General features: G+C 45.4%; 1 protein-coding gene across 1 annotated transcript in view; it reads left to right on the forward strand.

The window, feature by feature from the left end:
• The window catches only part of LOC149347332 (fatty acid synthase-like), an 87,881-nt gene extending 73,941 nt beyond the window's left edge, over nt 1-13,940 (forward strand). Inside the window, exons 19-24 of the mRNA XM_089541554.1 lie at nt 235-354; nt 460-815; nt 5,299-5,652; nt 6,011-6,254; nt 10,581-10,817; nt 13,711-13,940. Of these exons, the coding sequence (XP_089397680.1) occupies nt 235-354; nt 460-815; nt 5,299-5,652; nt 6,011-6,254; nt 10,581-10,817; nt 13,711-13,940 (1,541 nt within the window). The remainder of the gene's footprint in view (nt 1-234; nt 355-459; nt 816-5,298; nt 5,653-6,010; nt 6,255-10,580; nt 10,818-13,710) is intronic.
• Nucleotides 13,941-15,080: the final 1,140 nt, after the last annotated feature.

Genomic DNA, 15,080 nt, shown 5'->3' on the forward strand with positions numbered 1-15,080 from the left:
CTGAGATGTAGCATTTGTGCGTGGAATCAGCTTAAGGCGTGTATTAATATCAATCTATGGCAACGGGTAAAGCGCCAATTCTTCTTGATCTAGTAACCTGCATTTTTCCTTGAGGCCGGTGCTGACTCCAGCAGAGTCGGGGAACTTAACGCCCACATTTCGGTAGTGATGTCGCCTGTCAGACAAGTAATTCAATATTTGATCCTAGAAATTTCTTCTTCGCTGCATACGCAGGTACGCAGGAAAAGCGCGATTTCCTCAAGCGCCGCTTTCCTCAGCTGCAAGACCGGCACTTCGCAAACTCACGCGACCTGTCTTTCGAAGAACACATACTCTCTGAGACACAAGGTCAAGGTAAGCAGAGCCCTGTTCACTGCATGGTTGCTGCACCAAATTCAGATATTGAGCTTAAGCTTTCAAGCATAATTGTAACTCCGCCTCTCACCCATTTCTGGACAGGTGTCAACCTCGTCCTCAACTCGTTGGCAGAAGAGAAGCTCCAGGCCAGTGTGCGATGCCTGGCACCTCACGGCCGCTTCCTGGAGATCGGCAAGTTTGACTTGGCCAAAAACGCGCCATTGGGCATGTCCGTTTTCCTCGAGAATGTCACCTACCACGGCGTTATGCTGGACAAATTGATAGGCAATGACCCGTGCGTGGAGTCGGAGAAATGTCGACTGGTTGAGTTCATCCGCGAAGGCATTGCGTCTGGCGCAGTTCGGCCATTGGACCGCATCGTCTTCGCACGAGACCAGGTCGAGGAGGCCTTTCGGTTCATGGCTTCCGGAAAGCACGTCGGTAAAGTGGTTCTTCAGGTCGGTGGCTCTGATTAACTACAATACTTTTTGGTATGTAAAGATTCGTGAATTCCTCGTTCCTGATTTAAACTTTCTCCTCGACGACGGAGTTGTTTCAGGAGACCGGTAACTATAATGCTTTTTGCATGTTGTCGCCTTTTATGTACATTTGCGGCTTCCAGCTCAGCGACTATATGAGTGTGAATAAGGTATCAGGCTGCTGTAAAAAGCTCGATATATTTGAGTCAAATGACTTTTAATTTTTTTCGTAAAAGCATCCATTAATATCTCTATGAACTGCAACGCAAAGTCTGTTTCTAATTAACACCATGCTAGAGATACAGCTAATTTTGTCACCTCCCAGGGATGTCACGAAAACAAAAACAAAATTTTTAAATGAACACAATTACATACTTCTTTGCAGCACCAAATACGTTTTAATCTTCATTTCTAGTTTTCGACTGCTGAAAATGTTTTCTCACGATGTATCTCCATTTTGTTTGTATTTAGTAATTTAACGCCCACAAAAGCGACGCAATCCATTTGTAACACATTGGATGGGATATGCCCTCCTTCCAACACTGGAGTTTGGTTTATATGATATCGTGTGTCCTTTCAACAATGTTAACAGAGGGACGCTACACATTTTGAAGCATATTTTGGTTACACCATGTCTACACGGACTCAGCGCTTGCCTCGGAGGTAACTAAGAGCGTATGTGGAAAGATTCCTGTCGGTCTTCTGGTTGCGAAAAAGTCACGTGGTAACTATTCAAGCAGCCACTCGAGAAAAAACAGCAAAAATCAAAGAAAATCGAGAATGAAGTGCAGCTGACCTACACATAAGGTTCATTTTAACCATCCTGAACATCAGTTTACAGAATTGGCAGTTGTCATCAGTGTTCTTTGTCGTTTTTCCTGAAACTCACTTTTTAGAAGATTCCTTTTTACGCGGTCATTTATAAATTGATTACATCAAAAAGTTTCAATGAAACCTTGTACACTTATTTTTTATATATCTACCTGTGCAAGGAGCGACAATACGTACCAAAATTCAAATTTTTCATTTGCGGTGAATTTTTTCTTAGAAAGATGCGTGTATGAGAACCTTTCCTTTTGTTCATTCCACTGTGGTGCAATGACAACTATTGGTGTAATAATTATTGTGGTTCATTGCACAACTTATGCTTTTAGGTATGTAACATAAAAGGAAATTCGCCTTCTCATGAACAAAGACTTACGACTGCTGGCGTTTACTATACAATCAGCATGCATTTTTAATATAATATATAAACGTGTGGATACATACGAGTATATCGTTACGCCGCTTAAGCTGCACGGCATGTCGCTTAAGCGACGTAACAAAATAATATAAAAGATTTCTATGACATAAAAGATTTCGTTTCCATCGAGCTGTAACCCCTTCATTCGGATAACACCACGCTGTGTATAAGATCGACCACCAATTTGCTATGAAAAGTTTCCCCCACAAATTGTCCTCATACGTTACACATTCGAGAAATATTGGACGTACGTTGAGTTCATACAAAATCATTTCATTGTTGGTTTATTGGGGTTTAACTTCCCAAAGCGACTCAGGCTATGAGGGACGCCGTAGTGAAGGGCTTGTAATGTAATGTAATCCTTTCACTGTAATGATGGAAAAAACCTACCAACTTATTATGAAGGGATTATAATAAATATCCTTATTTCAGTTTAATGTAATAAGATCGGCTTTTCCTAACAAGTGCCATGAGCAGCGTGTGGTAGGCTTCATGTGAAGTGCGAGACCCAATTTCGTGGCTGCTCAACCCTTGCGAGCCGAGCACCACGGCATGGAAAACTTGTATTCGTTGTACTACTGGTGTGCACCAGATGGCACTGGGTACCAAAAGGCGTCCCTCCGGCATACGAGACGCATTCTCCAACAGCTCGTTCTGTGTCACGTACCAAATGATTCAGCAAGCCTACGGGAATTGTGCTTTTTCATATTCTCAAGTTTCAAGGTGCTTAAGGAGACGTCAATAATGAATCCCCTTCTGGACGGGCCGCCGCGGTGGCTCAGTGGCTATGGTGCTCGGCTGCTGGCCCAAAAGACGCGGGTTCGATCCCGGCCGCGGCGGCTAGAATTTCTTTGGAGGAGAAATTCTAGAGGCCCGTGTGCTGTGCGATGTCAGTGCACGTTAAAGAACCCCAGGTGGTCGAAATTTCCGGAGCCCTTCACTACGGCGTCTCTCATAGCCTTAGTCGCTTTGGGACGTTAAACCCCACAAAAACAAACAAACCTTCTGGACGGCCATCACTGAGCACTACTCAATATATTATCAGTATGCGTAGTTCCCACTAAGAGGCTAGTTTAGTTTAGTTTATGGGGTTTAACGTTCCAAAGCGACTAAGGCTATGAGAGACGCCGTAGTGGAGGGCTCCGGAAATATCGACCACCTGGGGTTCTTTACCGTGCACTGACATCGCACAGTACACGGGCCTCTAGAATTTCTCCTCCAAAGAAATTCAACAGCCGCGGCCGGGATCGAACCCGCGTCTTTCGGGTCAGCAGCCGAGCACCATAACCACTGAGCCACCGCGGCGGACTAAGAGGCGTTTATTTTATACTCCGAGAGATGCAGGATACTTTCATGCTTTTTACTTTCTTCTTATTTTTAACTACATTGAGGCTATATTTCCTACGAGTACGCTGACTTGCAAAGCGTTTAGCCTGCAGCCACTGCGAGAAGGGTTCAGCTCGTACGTGTCTCTGCCAACGGAACCTTGCGACATATAAGCATTGTAGCGAGGAGGGCACTTTTCTTTAAAACTATTAGTGGACACAGAAGTGAGCGTTAGCAAAAGAAAGATCATCCAAGGTGAAATATAGGTGCTTTTTTATCCAGTTTTTTTCTCGAAAACTTCATCAGGAATTCGTAGTTTAAAAGCTATATAGCTCGTTTTGTATGTTTAGTAGGCAAATCTTAAATTTCACTGAAAATTTTTTTGCCAAATAATCCCTAGCGGGCATATAGGTCGCAGGTACTATCTGTACAAAAAATGATAGGGGTGCCTGTTCATCATCATGTGATCACAGTGCGCTAGCATAAAGTCTTTTCTTTGCTAGAAGAGCTAAGGTGTCCGCTTGAGAGCATTCATCAGCGAGTGCTGATTATCACTGGCAAAATGGCTCTTCTTCCTGCCCGGTAGCCACCCTCCGGGTCATTCCAATGGTTAGTAGAAAACCAGCAAAAAGGACGCATTCACAAGGAGGACAAGTACACAGGACCACGCTGGAAACACAACTAAAAATTCTTTACTTGATGAATCACCAACATCAGGGCAGGGCGCACATGCGCGAGAGCAACCACAAACGTTAGCAAAAACAACAAACACGAAATAGATTAAGCGATCGAAGAAAGCGTGGCAACCTATGTCCCATTCATGAAACTATACTCTTTTGCCGTGACCCTAACAGAGCTGTCGCTGACGCATTCAGTTCCTAAGTGCTTGATTTTGAAGGCTTCTAAGATTTCTCGTTCTTCAAAATTGAGCCAATGCATGGCTCCTAAAAAAAATATGGCATCATCACAGCCAGAATTACGTTTGGAGGGTTGGTGTAAGAGGCGACCCTAAAAAATCTTGTAAAGATATATGCAGTCCCTACTCGCTCAGTGCTTCGATCCTCGAGGCCTTTGACGGAACATGAATAAATAAATAAATAAATAAACCATCGTATGGTCGGTAAAGTGCACAAATTCTAATTATTAAACACGCGTAATGCGGGGAATATATTCCACAGAATTCGGCAAAACATGGGTTGACTTCTGCGTTGCCACCTAAAGAAACCACTTTGCGCTACTCTGCCCACTCGTGCAGCTAAGAATATCGATGTCACAATTTAGCCAGTTTCTGGATATCCCACTAGCGCATTCTAGGATACTCGAGATAAGGAAGTGCCGTTCGTTGGAAGAACGCCTACCTGCTCTCTCCGAGAAATCGTAGTTACTACCTTGTTAACTTAGCGCTTGAATTCAACCCTGAGCATGCGGGTGACCGCTGCCATTTCGCTTTGCAGCTATGTAACTTGTACCATCATTTACAAGCTTGCGCCGCATTAAGGTCTGCTGCAATAAAAATAATGCTAAAAGACTGCAGTGTTTGTTTGCTGAGCACAGCTGCAAGTGACCGCATAGCTTTGCCGTAGTCCACTGTCCTCACCAGAGCACCCAGACATACCAAACAGGGAACCTTCTTATTCTACAGACGTAGCCGGATTTCGTTGGTCAGGGTGACGTTAGCATATTTTTGTCTTTTACGAACTGAATCAATAATGCACTCCAGATGTGCTGTTCTTGGCCCTTTAAACCTGCTGGCTCCGTTGCCACTCTAGGAAAGGCTGGACACCTGTCCATTACTAGTGAACATAAGGCAACAGCCGGTCGTTCCCTCTTTGTGATTGAACAATTTTCGGCCGCGGAGCGGTTATTTCTGTTGACAGAGTCGAACCTACGCAGATCCGGCCCGAAGAGACGGAGCGGGCAACGGCTGTCGCGCCGCCGCTCACTGTAGAGGCTCTGGCGCGTACGTGCTTCTACGAGCACAAGTCCTACGTCATCGTCGGAGGACTGGGTGGCTTCGGCCTGGAACTGGCTGAGTGGATGGTGACGCGCGGATGCCGCAAACTGCTCCTCACTTCACGGTCTGGAGTGCTGACGGGATACCAGCGGCTGTGTCTACATCGGTGGCGGAGCTTAGGAGCTACGGTTGTTACTACTCACGCGGACGCTTCCACTAAGGAGGGTGCTCATCAGGTCTTGGAGGAAGCTGCTGTCATGGGCAACGTTGGCGGAATCTTCAACCTCGCCATGGTGAGTGAAGGCGAGGTAGCCACATAGTGGAGCAGACGTTGCTAAAAGTTTGAAGGTCACAGCATACGCAACGGGGACAGTCCTTCAAAAGTGCATCGGAGCACTTCTTTCACCTCTGGTGAAAGGGAATGCTGTCCTGCACCGTACATTTTCTTCAATACGCTGCACTTCCGAGTTACTAAAACACTTTTACTGTGCTTCGGAGACACTTTAATGTGTACTTTTCTTTTCTTTTCAAAAATCAGTCTGCGAAATATGCAAAGGTAGGACCTGAACCGTGATGAAAGGGACGGTGGTTCATGTATTGTATTGCTGCCGCTTCAGAAAGAACTCAGAGACGATTACAGGTACTTTGCAGGTACTTCGGGATGCACTGATCGAGAATCAGACAGTTGAGACGTTCGAGACCACTTGTAAGCCGAAGATTGGAGGCACCCGATTCCTCGACGAACTGTCGCGGGAACTCTGTCCTGAGCTGGACCACTTCGTCGCTTTCTCGTCCATGGTCAGCGGTCGCGGCAACATTGGTCAGGCAAACTACGGCTTCGCTAACTCTGCCATGGAGCGCATTTGCGAGCGCCGCGTCGCTGATGGGCTACCCGGTGAGTAGTCATATACCGTTACCGTTTTCAGAAAACCAATACCGTTTTCAGAATACTTTGACGCTATTGTGGTGGTATAAATTATGGCGGTAAATAACAGTCAATAGCTTTTGATAAGGTGCGTCCCGATCTTGGCTTGCTGTACTGGAGAGTGCAAACATTGATGATGTCTTGCTTAAAGGCATTGAACAATGTTATTTATTTATTGTACGTTCAGGGCCCGAAGGCGTTACAGAGGGGAGTTGGTATACATAAAAAAATTCAGTCTAAACAGTAACAACTAGAAGGAGAGAAAACAAAAATAAACCAGGAATACATAACAAAGTGAAAATGCAGGAAGGCAATGAGATTATAAATGCAGTGGGGATACATTAAAACAGTGTGTAGACAGTGAAAGACAATTTTTATACAGTAATAAACAAACACATACTCAGAAAGAAACATTAAGGACTTTACGAAATGCAATATTATCAGAAATACCTGCGGTATCGTGGGCAAGGTGATTCCAGCTGACACAAGTTCGGGTATGAATGAGTCATGAAAATATTTGGCGTGACTAGATGGGATTCCAACTTTATGACGGTGATCAACGCGTGCTGATATTTAACATTGTCTTGACAGTAACTGATGTTTGAGAAAGCTGTTGTGGTAAATTTTATGAAAAAGACACAATGAAGCTATTGATCTGCGGTGGGAAAGACGTGGTAGGGACAAACATGATTTCATGGCAGTTACACTGCTTTTTCGGTGATAATTAGAAAGAATAAAACGGCATGCGCGGTTCTGCACAGCTTCCAAACTTAAACGAGCGAATATATGCCAGGGCTCCAGACAGATGCAGCTTATTCTAACTTGGACCGTAGCAATTTTTTATAAAGTAATAATTTTATTGAACTAGATGAACGTCAGAAATTTTTGCGAAGGTACCTAAGCATGCGATCAGCGTTATTTATTATGTATTCAACGTGAGTTTTCCTAAGCTAGAAAGCGGTCCCAGTTAGAAAGCGGCCACATCAAGACTGATTACTAATGAGAAGTGTACCGAACCTATTCCTCTTAAATCATCTCTTCGACAGGACTGCCCGCTATCGCCTTTGTTATTTGCTTTATATCATACCATGAGCACCTGTGTCTCAGTATCATCAAGAACACAGCAATTCGTGGCTTCGCACTATCGCAGTGCAAAATTAAAAGTTTTGGCTTATTCCGATGACGTTGCCCTTTTGTGTTCTGATAAAACAGTGCGCTCGAGGTTTTGCTTGCTATTGTGCGGCTTTGGGATAGTTCGGGTGCGTCTCTTCACTTTGATAAATCAAGGGGGTTCTGGATAGGTCACTGAGGTACCAAACCCTGTTTTTTTTGGCGGCATGAGCTGGAACTTAGCAGAATTAGTATTTGGGGGTTCCCTTACATCAGTACCGTGATAGCGGGTCTCACTGGAATTCTCACATCTCAGTTAGGCGACAAACCCTGGCTTGGATGGGTAGGGAGCTGTCTCTGTTTCCACGAGCAAGTTCGCAATATCTTCTTGGTTTTGAAGCTTATCTATGTCATGCATGGGTTGCACTGTGCAAGGAAGAAAGGACAGAGAATGCAGAGAATTTTAGCGACTTTTGTGTGGCGCTTTCAGTGGGAGACTAGGCGTCGAGACAATGTTTCTCCCTCTAGGGGCTGGTGCAGCTGGTCTTCAGTACTTGTTTGCTCATGACCTTGTTCCAAGGTTTTTCCTTTTTAAAACAGCAAACAATTCCTTACTTTCAGGTGTGCTTAACGGGCAAATAATTACCCATTTGCCTATTCTGTTTGCGCCCACTAGCAATAGTATGAGGGGCTTTGTCGCCGACACATTCCATTTCCTCGCTGTACGGTTTTCCTTAGAAGAATTATACACTTTCTCTAGAAGACAGATGGCGAAAAGTCACTGCACCACAGCGCTTTTACAAAGCCACCGTTTTGAATGATTCATTATAGCCGGCCTTGATGTCGCTGCTACCTGTCCATGGGTGGCGCCGTCATCGCTTGCTGTACCGGCTGCATTTGGCAAATAGGGCTCCTTGCAGCCTGCGCTCCGCACAGCGCCCCTCGCCAGCGCTTGGGTAACTAGCGCGCATTTGCAGTGGAAGCCATAGGCGTGGCCTTCGCAGCCTCGTCTGCTACACTGCCAAGCCCCGCCTGGCTGAGCTCTCTTTGCGGTGAAGTTCCCTTTAGCTTCCAGCCGTTTATCGTTTCCGAAAGCAGCTTAGAAGAACAGCGTCTGCGCGTGGCTGTGGGCCATACCCACTGTGGCAACTCCTTTGCCTTGTTGTTTCCAGTTGAATCGAAACATAATTAAAGGCTACTACGGAAAAAAAAATTCGTCCAAGTGTGACTCAAAGAAGTTTACTCTGAGGGCCCTTGCAATATTTTACAGATTTTAGCATTCTCTGGCCAGCAGCCAGAGTAAACCAGCCACGCACAAGTTCTTTGACACCCTCCAAGCGCAGCGCTGCAAAGTCAGTGCTAAATATTTTATATGGACTGTGAGTGCAGATGTAGGCTAGGCGAAATCTTTTTACTGTGGTACTTTAGCTGACCACAGCGAGGGCTAAGCTGCTAGGGAGTTTCGCGAATTTTTAAAACTAACGCCATAGGCTTTCAAGCACTGCAGCAGTCGTGTGGAAATGACTCTGAGTGGCCTTCAAGCCAGGATTGGTTGCTGCTTTTATGCCGTCTCTGGCATTGTTCATGCAAACGGCTTCACAAGTTTATGCAATAACTTGTCAGTCGAAGCCGCGCGATGCCGTCAGTCGATTGAAAAATCGGCTTGGTGAGCTTTGTTTGCCGCTCTAGTGATGAGTCTTCACTGTTGCGCTGCAAGCCGTCAGGTACTCGTTGTAAATTTGCCCTTGACACCAATGCTTTTATGTCGTTCTTTTTTCTCCAGCCTATTCCAACTCTCTTGGCCAGCCATTCGGTGATTTGAAGCGGGCTGCAAACGCTGCATCATCAGCGCCATCATCTAAATACGGTTTCATCAACCAAACGAAGTTACTCTCCTGTTCTGTCGCTTCGCTACAGCAAGTAAATGTAGGTGCAGGGAATGTCGTTGCCACCGTGGGTACAGCTTTCTGCCTCGGGCAGATGCTCGGCGTCTAAGCTGCTGCGTCGTAAACGGTTAGCCCCCGGGTGCTGTGCACACTCAGTGCGAAAGTGAATTTCTCCGTAACCTGAGCTCAATCCACTGATGCTGGCACGCTGTAGCAGGCGACGTGGTGAGGCCGTGCCTATAGCTTTCGCCGCGCCTGCGCGCTAGTTATCCAGGCAGGCGCCCGCGAAAGGCACTGCGCGGAGCTACGCTGAAATTAGAAGTGTACGATCGTGTACATCTCTAAGATAACCGTAAAGTCAGGTTGAGTTCTTCGATTTCTACGCTGGAACACTGATTTATTTTTGAAAGTTTTCTTTGAAAAGAGCTCGTTCTTTTATTCTGTTATGAGGATGACCGTTTTGTTTATGGTCCACAGGGGCTTACTGTGCCAAACCGACTCAGGCTGTGAGTGAGGGGCTGCGGAAATTGGAAATTTCGACCACCTCAGGTTCTCTCGCGATTACTCACATCGCACAGTACACGGGCCTCTAGAATTTCGCCTCCATAGAAATTCGGCTGCCATGGCCGGGATTGAATCCGCGTCTTTCGGAGCGACAGCCCAGCGCCATAACAACTAAGCCACCGCGGTGGCCTCTTTTGTGAGGATGACTTACGGCACGAAAGCTTAAATCTAAGACTGAACTAATACGTTAGAAAAGCTCAAAACTTTGTTCTCTAATTTTGGTTTCCATGAATATCGCAGTAATTTCAGTTTATGAAGATGTCAACATCGCCGAGAGCATTCAAAAGCCAGCATGGTCTGTGCCCTCCTCTTGTGTCCTGGTCTTCGCAACACTCTGGGGCAGGTTATGTAGTTCTGCTCTCAGACTCGCCTCTAGCTGCCCAGGTCCTACAGCTTGCACAAGCTTGTGGCAGGCCAGCTAAGGTGCCGTAGAAGCTGAACTACACTATATTATTTCGAACATTCCTTGGAACTTCGCACTTAAGAACTGGGGAGTACCTACTTTGTTTAATTTTGGTGACCGAAATAGCCTCCCAAAGCTATCTCAAGGCTCGGTCGTGATACGGAAGAGGAGTTTAGAGACGTTTTCACTCTTGCAGTCAACAATTCTATATCCTTCGCAGAACGCCACCAACGCGTCGTCCATTTGGCATAGCTGCTTCTGTAAGACACATCGACACCCGTCCGTACGCGGTAGAGTGCTCACATCTAATTAGAATATTTCATCTGACTGCAGGGCTGGCCATACAGTGGGGAATCATTGGTGATGTCGGCGTGACCCACGAGACCATGGGCGGCAAAGTGGCGACTCTTGGAGCGGTTCCGCAGAGAATCTCCTCATGCCTGGCGTTGATGGACTCGTTCCTCAGCCAGCGCCATCCAGTGGTGGCAAGTTGCGTCAAGCTTGGTGACTCCACAAAGCCCGACGCTGGGGGAAAGGGAGACCTCATCCAATCTGTCACTCACATCCTTGGTGAGTAATGGGGATTCATGTTTATTTTTACCAAAAATGTCATTAGTCATGGCTTGTTAAGATAAGACCACAAATGTGAACGCCTCAAAGAGGTAAGTTTGAATTTTTTATTTCTTGTCATTGATACAGGGACACAGTGCATCATATTTCAAAGATATTCTTATTGACTGAGAAGGTGAAAACGCGACAATGAAATACGAGGATGACATTCCAATCGATAAGAAATACTCTTTCAACCAAATTTCAAATATAAATTCAAATAGCGATTATTTGCACGAAGAAATGTAGATGTATCGCTACAAGTTGCTTAAAGCACTAGGCTTGGAACCACTACCCACTAGCTACAGCATCCAGCAACACATGTACAAAACATAAACGCGTTTTGTTTCGTTTCGTTTCATTCATGGGGTTTAACGTCCGAAAGCGACTAAGGCTATGAGTGACGCCGTAGTGGGGGCTCGGAATAATTTTGACCACCCAGGGCTCTTTAAGGTGCACTGACATCGCACCTTAAGCCGCCTGTGGTATTCCAGCTCCGGCGAAATGAGAGCACTGCGGCCGGGATCTAATCCGCGTATTTCGGATCAGCAGCTGACCACCATAATTACTGAGCTACCATGGCGGCTTCAAATATGAACGTGGATGCAGCCGGATATTGAATATTCGTTCACCCCTTTATAAAACCACTTATCCGGCTGGACAGCTGCCAACCTAAAGGAACAAAGTGTACATGTTTAGATTTCATACTGCAACGTGGGTCTAGTACTACGAAACAATATACACTTAACAAAATGTAAGCAAAAACTTGCCCGACGTTACACACACACTGAATAAGTTTCTGACAAAGCCTTAAAAGCCTTTTGTCTTGTCCCATAGTTAGCAAGATTAGTGCAGGAAGGAATAAAACTAACAAAGTTTAACAAAATTGGGAGCACATTCAGGAAATGTTTGATAATCCTATGTTGGTTTGCTTATTATGAGTGGTAGTTTCTCTCCTGCTCTAGAAGTATGTTTGAGGAGATATAGAATGGCTCTTCTTTGGGACAGAAAGCTTCAAACAGTTAGCTGAAATCAACATTTTATTCTCGCAGTTGAAGTAGTTTAGTTGCCAGATAGACTACGCCTTGTCTGCCATAATTTGTTATGAAATATTGGATATTTGTTTTATGATTCTGATGCCTTATCTATTGAAGTATGCTGTAAGTCATCGGCATACGGCTGTTATTTTTACGCCATTTTCATTTGCGTTATATTTTGCTATTGTTTAGCAGCCGCATGATTAGTTTAAAGAAAAGTTTTGCGGCAGCAGAACATTTAGCTTTAATATTGATAAGAGACTGTCAATTCGCAGTGCAGGCAATTGATTCGTTTGTAACACGGTTATTATTGCTTCACACTTGCTTTGAAACTTTCCGCAACTCTGTAGAAACGAGTCCTTTAAAACTCTACTCAAATCTTGCGAACACAGTCACATCCAGAGGCGTGGATCACCTCTTGTGGTGCTAGCCCTCCCACCGGATAAGATTTCTTAAATATCCTGGCAGAACAAAGGTTTAAAAACGCACGTCTGGGCTGTAACGTGCAGCGGAAATTGTTCCAGCCCCACTTTGTCGCCCCCGCCGCGGTGGCTCAGTGATTGTGGTGCTCGGCTGCTGCCCCGAAAGAAGCGGGTTCGATCCCGGCCGCGGCGGCTGAAGTTCGATGAAGGCGAAATTCTGGAGGCCCGTGTGCTGTGCGATGTCAGTGCACGTTAAAAAACCCCGGGTGGTCGAAATTTCCGAAGCCCTTCACTACGGCGTCCCTCATAGCTTGAGTCGCTTTGGGACGTTAAACCCCACTAAACCAAACCCAACCCACTTTGTCGTTTTTATCACGTCTCCTAACCTTAGAAGCTCATTGCGCCATCTTCGCTTGCGTAATAAGTACAGAGTATAGCAGATGCGATTTTGCACTTTCGTGCTACCTTTATTGCTTGTAATAATATAATCTGTCGGCACCGGCAACTTTCTTCACTTGTGCATATATTTAAGTTGCGCGAATTTGTTAACAAAGAGAACGAAGCACGAATAAAAAATGTAGTACAACAACAGAGGGTTGGTAATTTTATTTATTTGCGAAGAAAGTTGAGAGGTGACGAAAGGGGAATTAGGGCGAGATGGTAGGGCGTGTCACACAGTGATTGGTGTACTGGATCACACCACCCGTTCGCACGGTCTGAACCTGTTAGTGGCAGGGGCTGATCCGTAATGGGCGAACACCAATGCGAACGCATACTCTGTAGCAGTCATCGCATTGATCGTCTACAATTTTTGCCTTTTGTTGCCGCTGTACCAGGCGGCCATGGATAAGAATTAGCTTAGGTATGCGTAAAAACATGTTAAAAACTCATCTCTCCTCTTCTGACTCCGGCCTGTCTGTGATGGCGGATATTAGGGGATCAGTCATCAGAGACGGCCGATCTGTTTAGGGTACTGGTCGACATAAGATCCAAATGACGGCCAATGATTTCACAACAGGTGCCGCAACGTAGCACCACGTACTACTGCAGTGGAAGTTAGCAAAAAGCGATTGGAGGATTGGTGGCTGAAAAGCAGAGATGTGACATAAGGTTAGAAGTGTAGGAAACCGTAGGTAAATAAGATGGCGAATCTTAATGAGAATTGACAACACATTTGAACAAAAATAAAGAAACAAAAACTGAGCATAGTGGCAATTGCCACCACCCCGTTTCAAAGGGGGCGCTCCTATCCATCCGTCCATCCATCCCTCCGTCCGTCCGTACTCTTTCTTCAACTCTTGCAGAATAATGCACAAGAATATTGCTCGTTCGTTTTTGCATTAACTTTAAAAAGTGCACTAGGTTTAGACTCTTATTGTTATTAATATTCCGCAGGTATCAAAGATCCCTCAAGCCTCGACCCAAAAACAAGCCTCGGCGAGCTGGGTATCGACTCTATTATGAGCGTCGAAGTGAAGCAGGCCTTAGAACGAGACTACGACTTCACTGTGTCCATGCAAGAGGTCCGAGAGCTGACTATTTCCCGACTGCGAGAGATCACCGAATGCGGAGGTCACACCGGCGACTCGGATGCGAAAGACGGCTCAGACGCACATGCAAGGTGACCCTCGCGGCTAGCGCCAGTCATACGCGAACAGCACGTCCGAGGCGACCAGCATGAATCTTCGAAATTTGGAAGGCCTTGTCCAATTACGACGCGATAAACACTGACCCTAAGAACAAAGAACTGCATGATTACGGTCCCACGAATGAGTACCATTAATCTGACGCTTAGTGCTAGCCCAGATGGGCAAACTGCAGTCTGTTCGTCCTTCCATTCGTCCTCTATACAGAGTGTTCGCAGGAAGTATTTCAGTAATTTTCACGAATATGGTTTTAAAAACAAAGTGATGATTTCTTTTGGATCATAGCACCAGTATTTGCGGACGTCAAAAACTTCTGAGAGAAGTTCCTTTCCAGGGCAAATAATATAAATCAGTTTATTAACAGTGAAAAATTTGCAGCTAGGTACTTAGTTCCAATTATAGGTTCGTTGCGGGCTATCAGGGCAACCTGCATCGATTATTAAATACCCCAACCGTTCGCTACATTAATCTAATTGCAGCCAAGCTCGTAAGTGCGATAAATAATAAGTTAATTAGTACATATCAGTTTATTACCTCAGTAAAGAAGTTATTTCCCAAGTTGCATGACATTCACTGATGCCGTAAAATTACTTCCAACTTATACACTATTAAGACATACACCACGTATGCTGTCCTTTATCATTCGTTTTTACCGTTGATTACTCGGCTTGATCAACTCAGAATATGCGGTAATCTCAGTGAAGCTGCTTTCAGATGAGCTAACGTGGGCCAGAGAGCAAATACCTAGTCCACATGCTCATCCGCCGCCTGCATGCTGTTTTGCGGGGAAGCACTGAATGACAAAAAAAAGATCCATTACTGATACAGCACGCCCAGACTAGTCGAGAGTGGGACGTTGCACATGATCGATGCACGCTCTATGTATATCTGCCTCTTTCGTTTGCACACACTGCATGTCACGGGAATCATAATAGTTCTCTCAGCGTGTTCTGATATATTCCTTATATATTCGCCAATGGCTAAGTCTACCTGGGCTGCTAATTGCTACTTAGTCTCTCAGAGTCCGAGTGCTGTTACCTGATCTGACTTCGTAACTTATTTTCTCCGGCGTTTATGTTACTTATATCTTCAAGTCATGCATACTGTGAGTGAGCTTGT

Source organism: Amblyomma mixtum, chromosome 4, assembly GCF_055824585.1.
Source record: "Amblyomma mixtum isolate Tamu chromosome 4, ASM5582458v1, whole genome shotgun sequence".
Lineage (NCBI taxonomy): Eukaryota > Metazoa > Arthropoda > Arachnida > Ixodida > Ixodidae > Amblyomma > Amblyomma mixtum.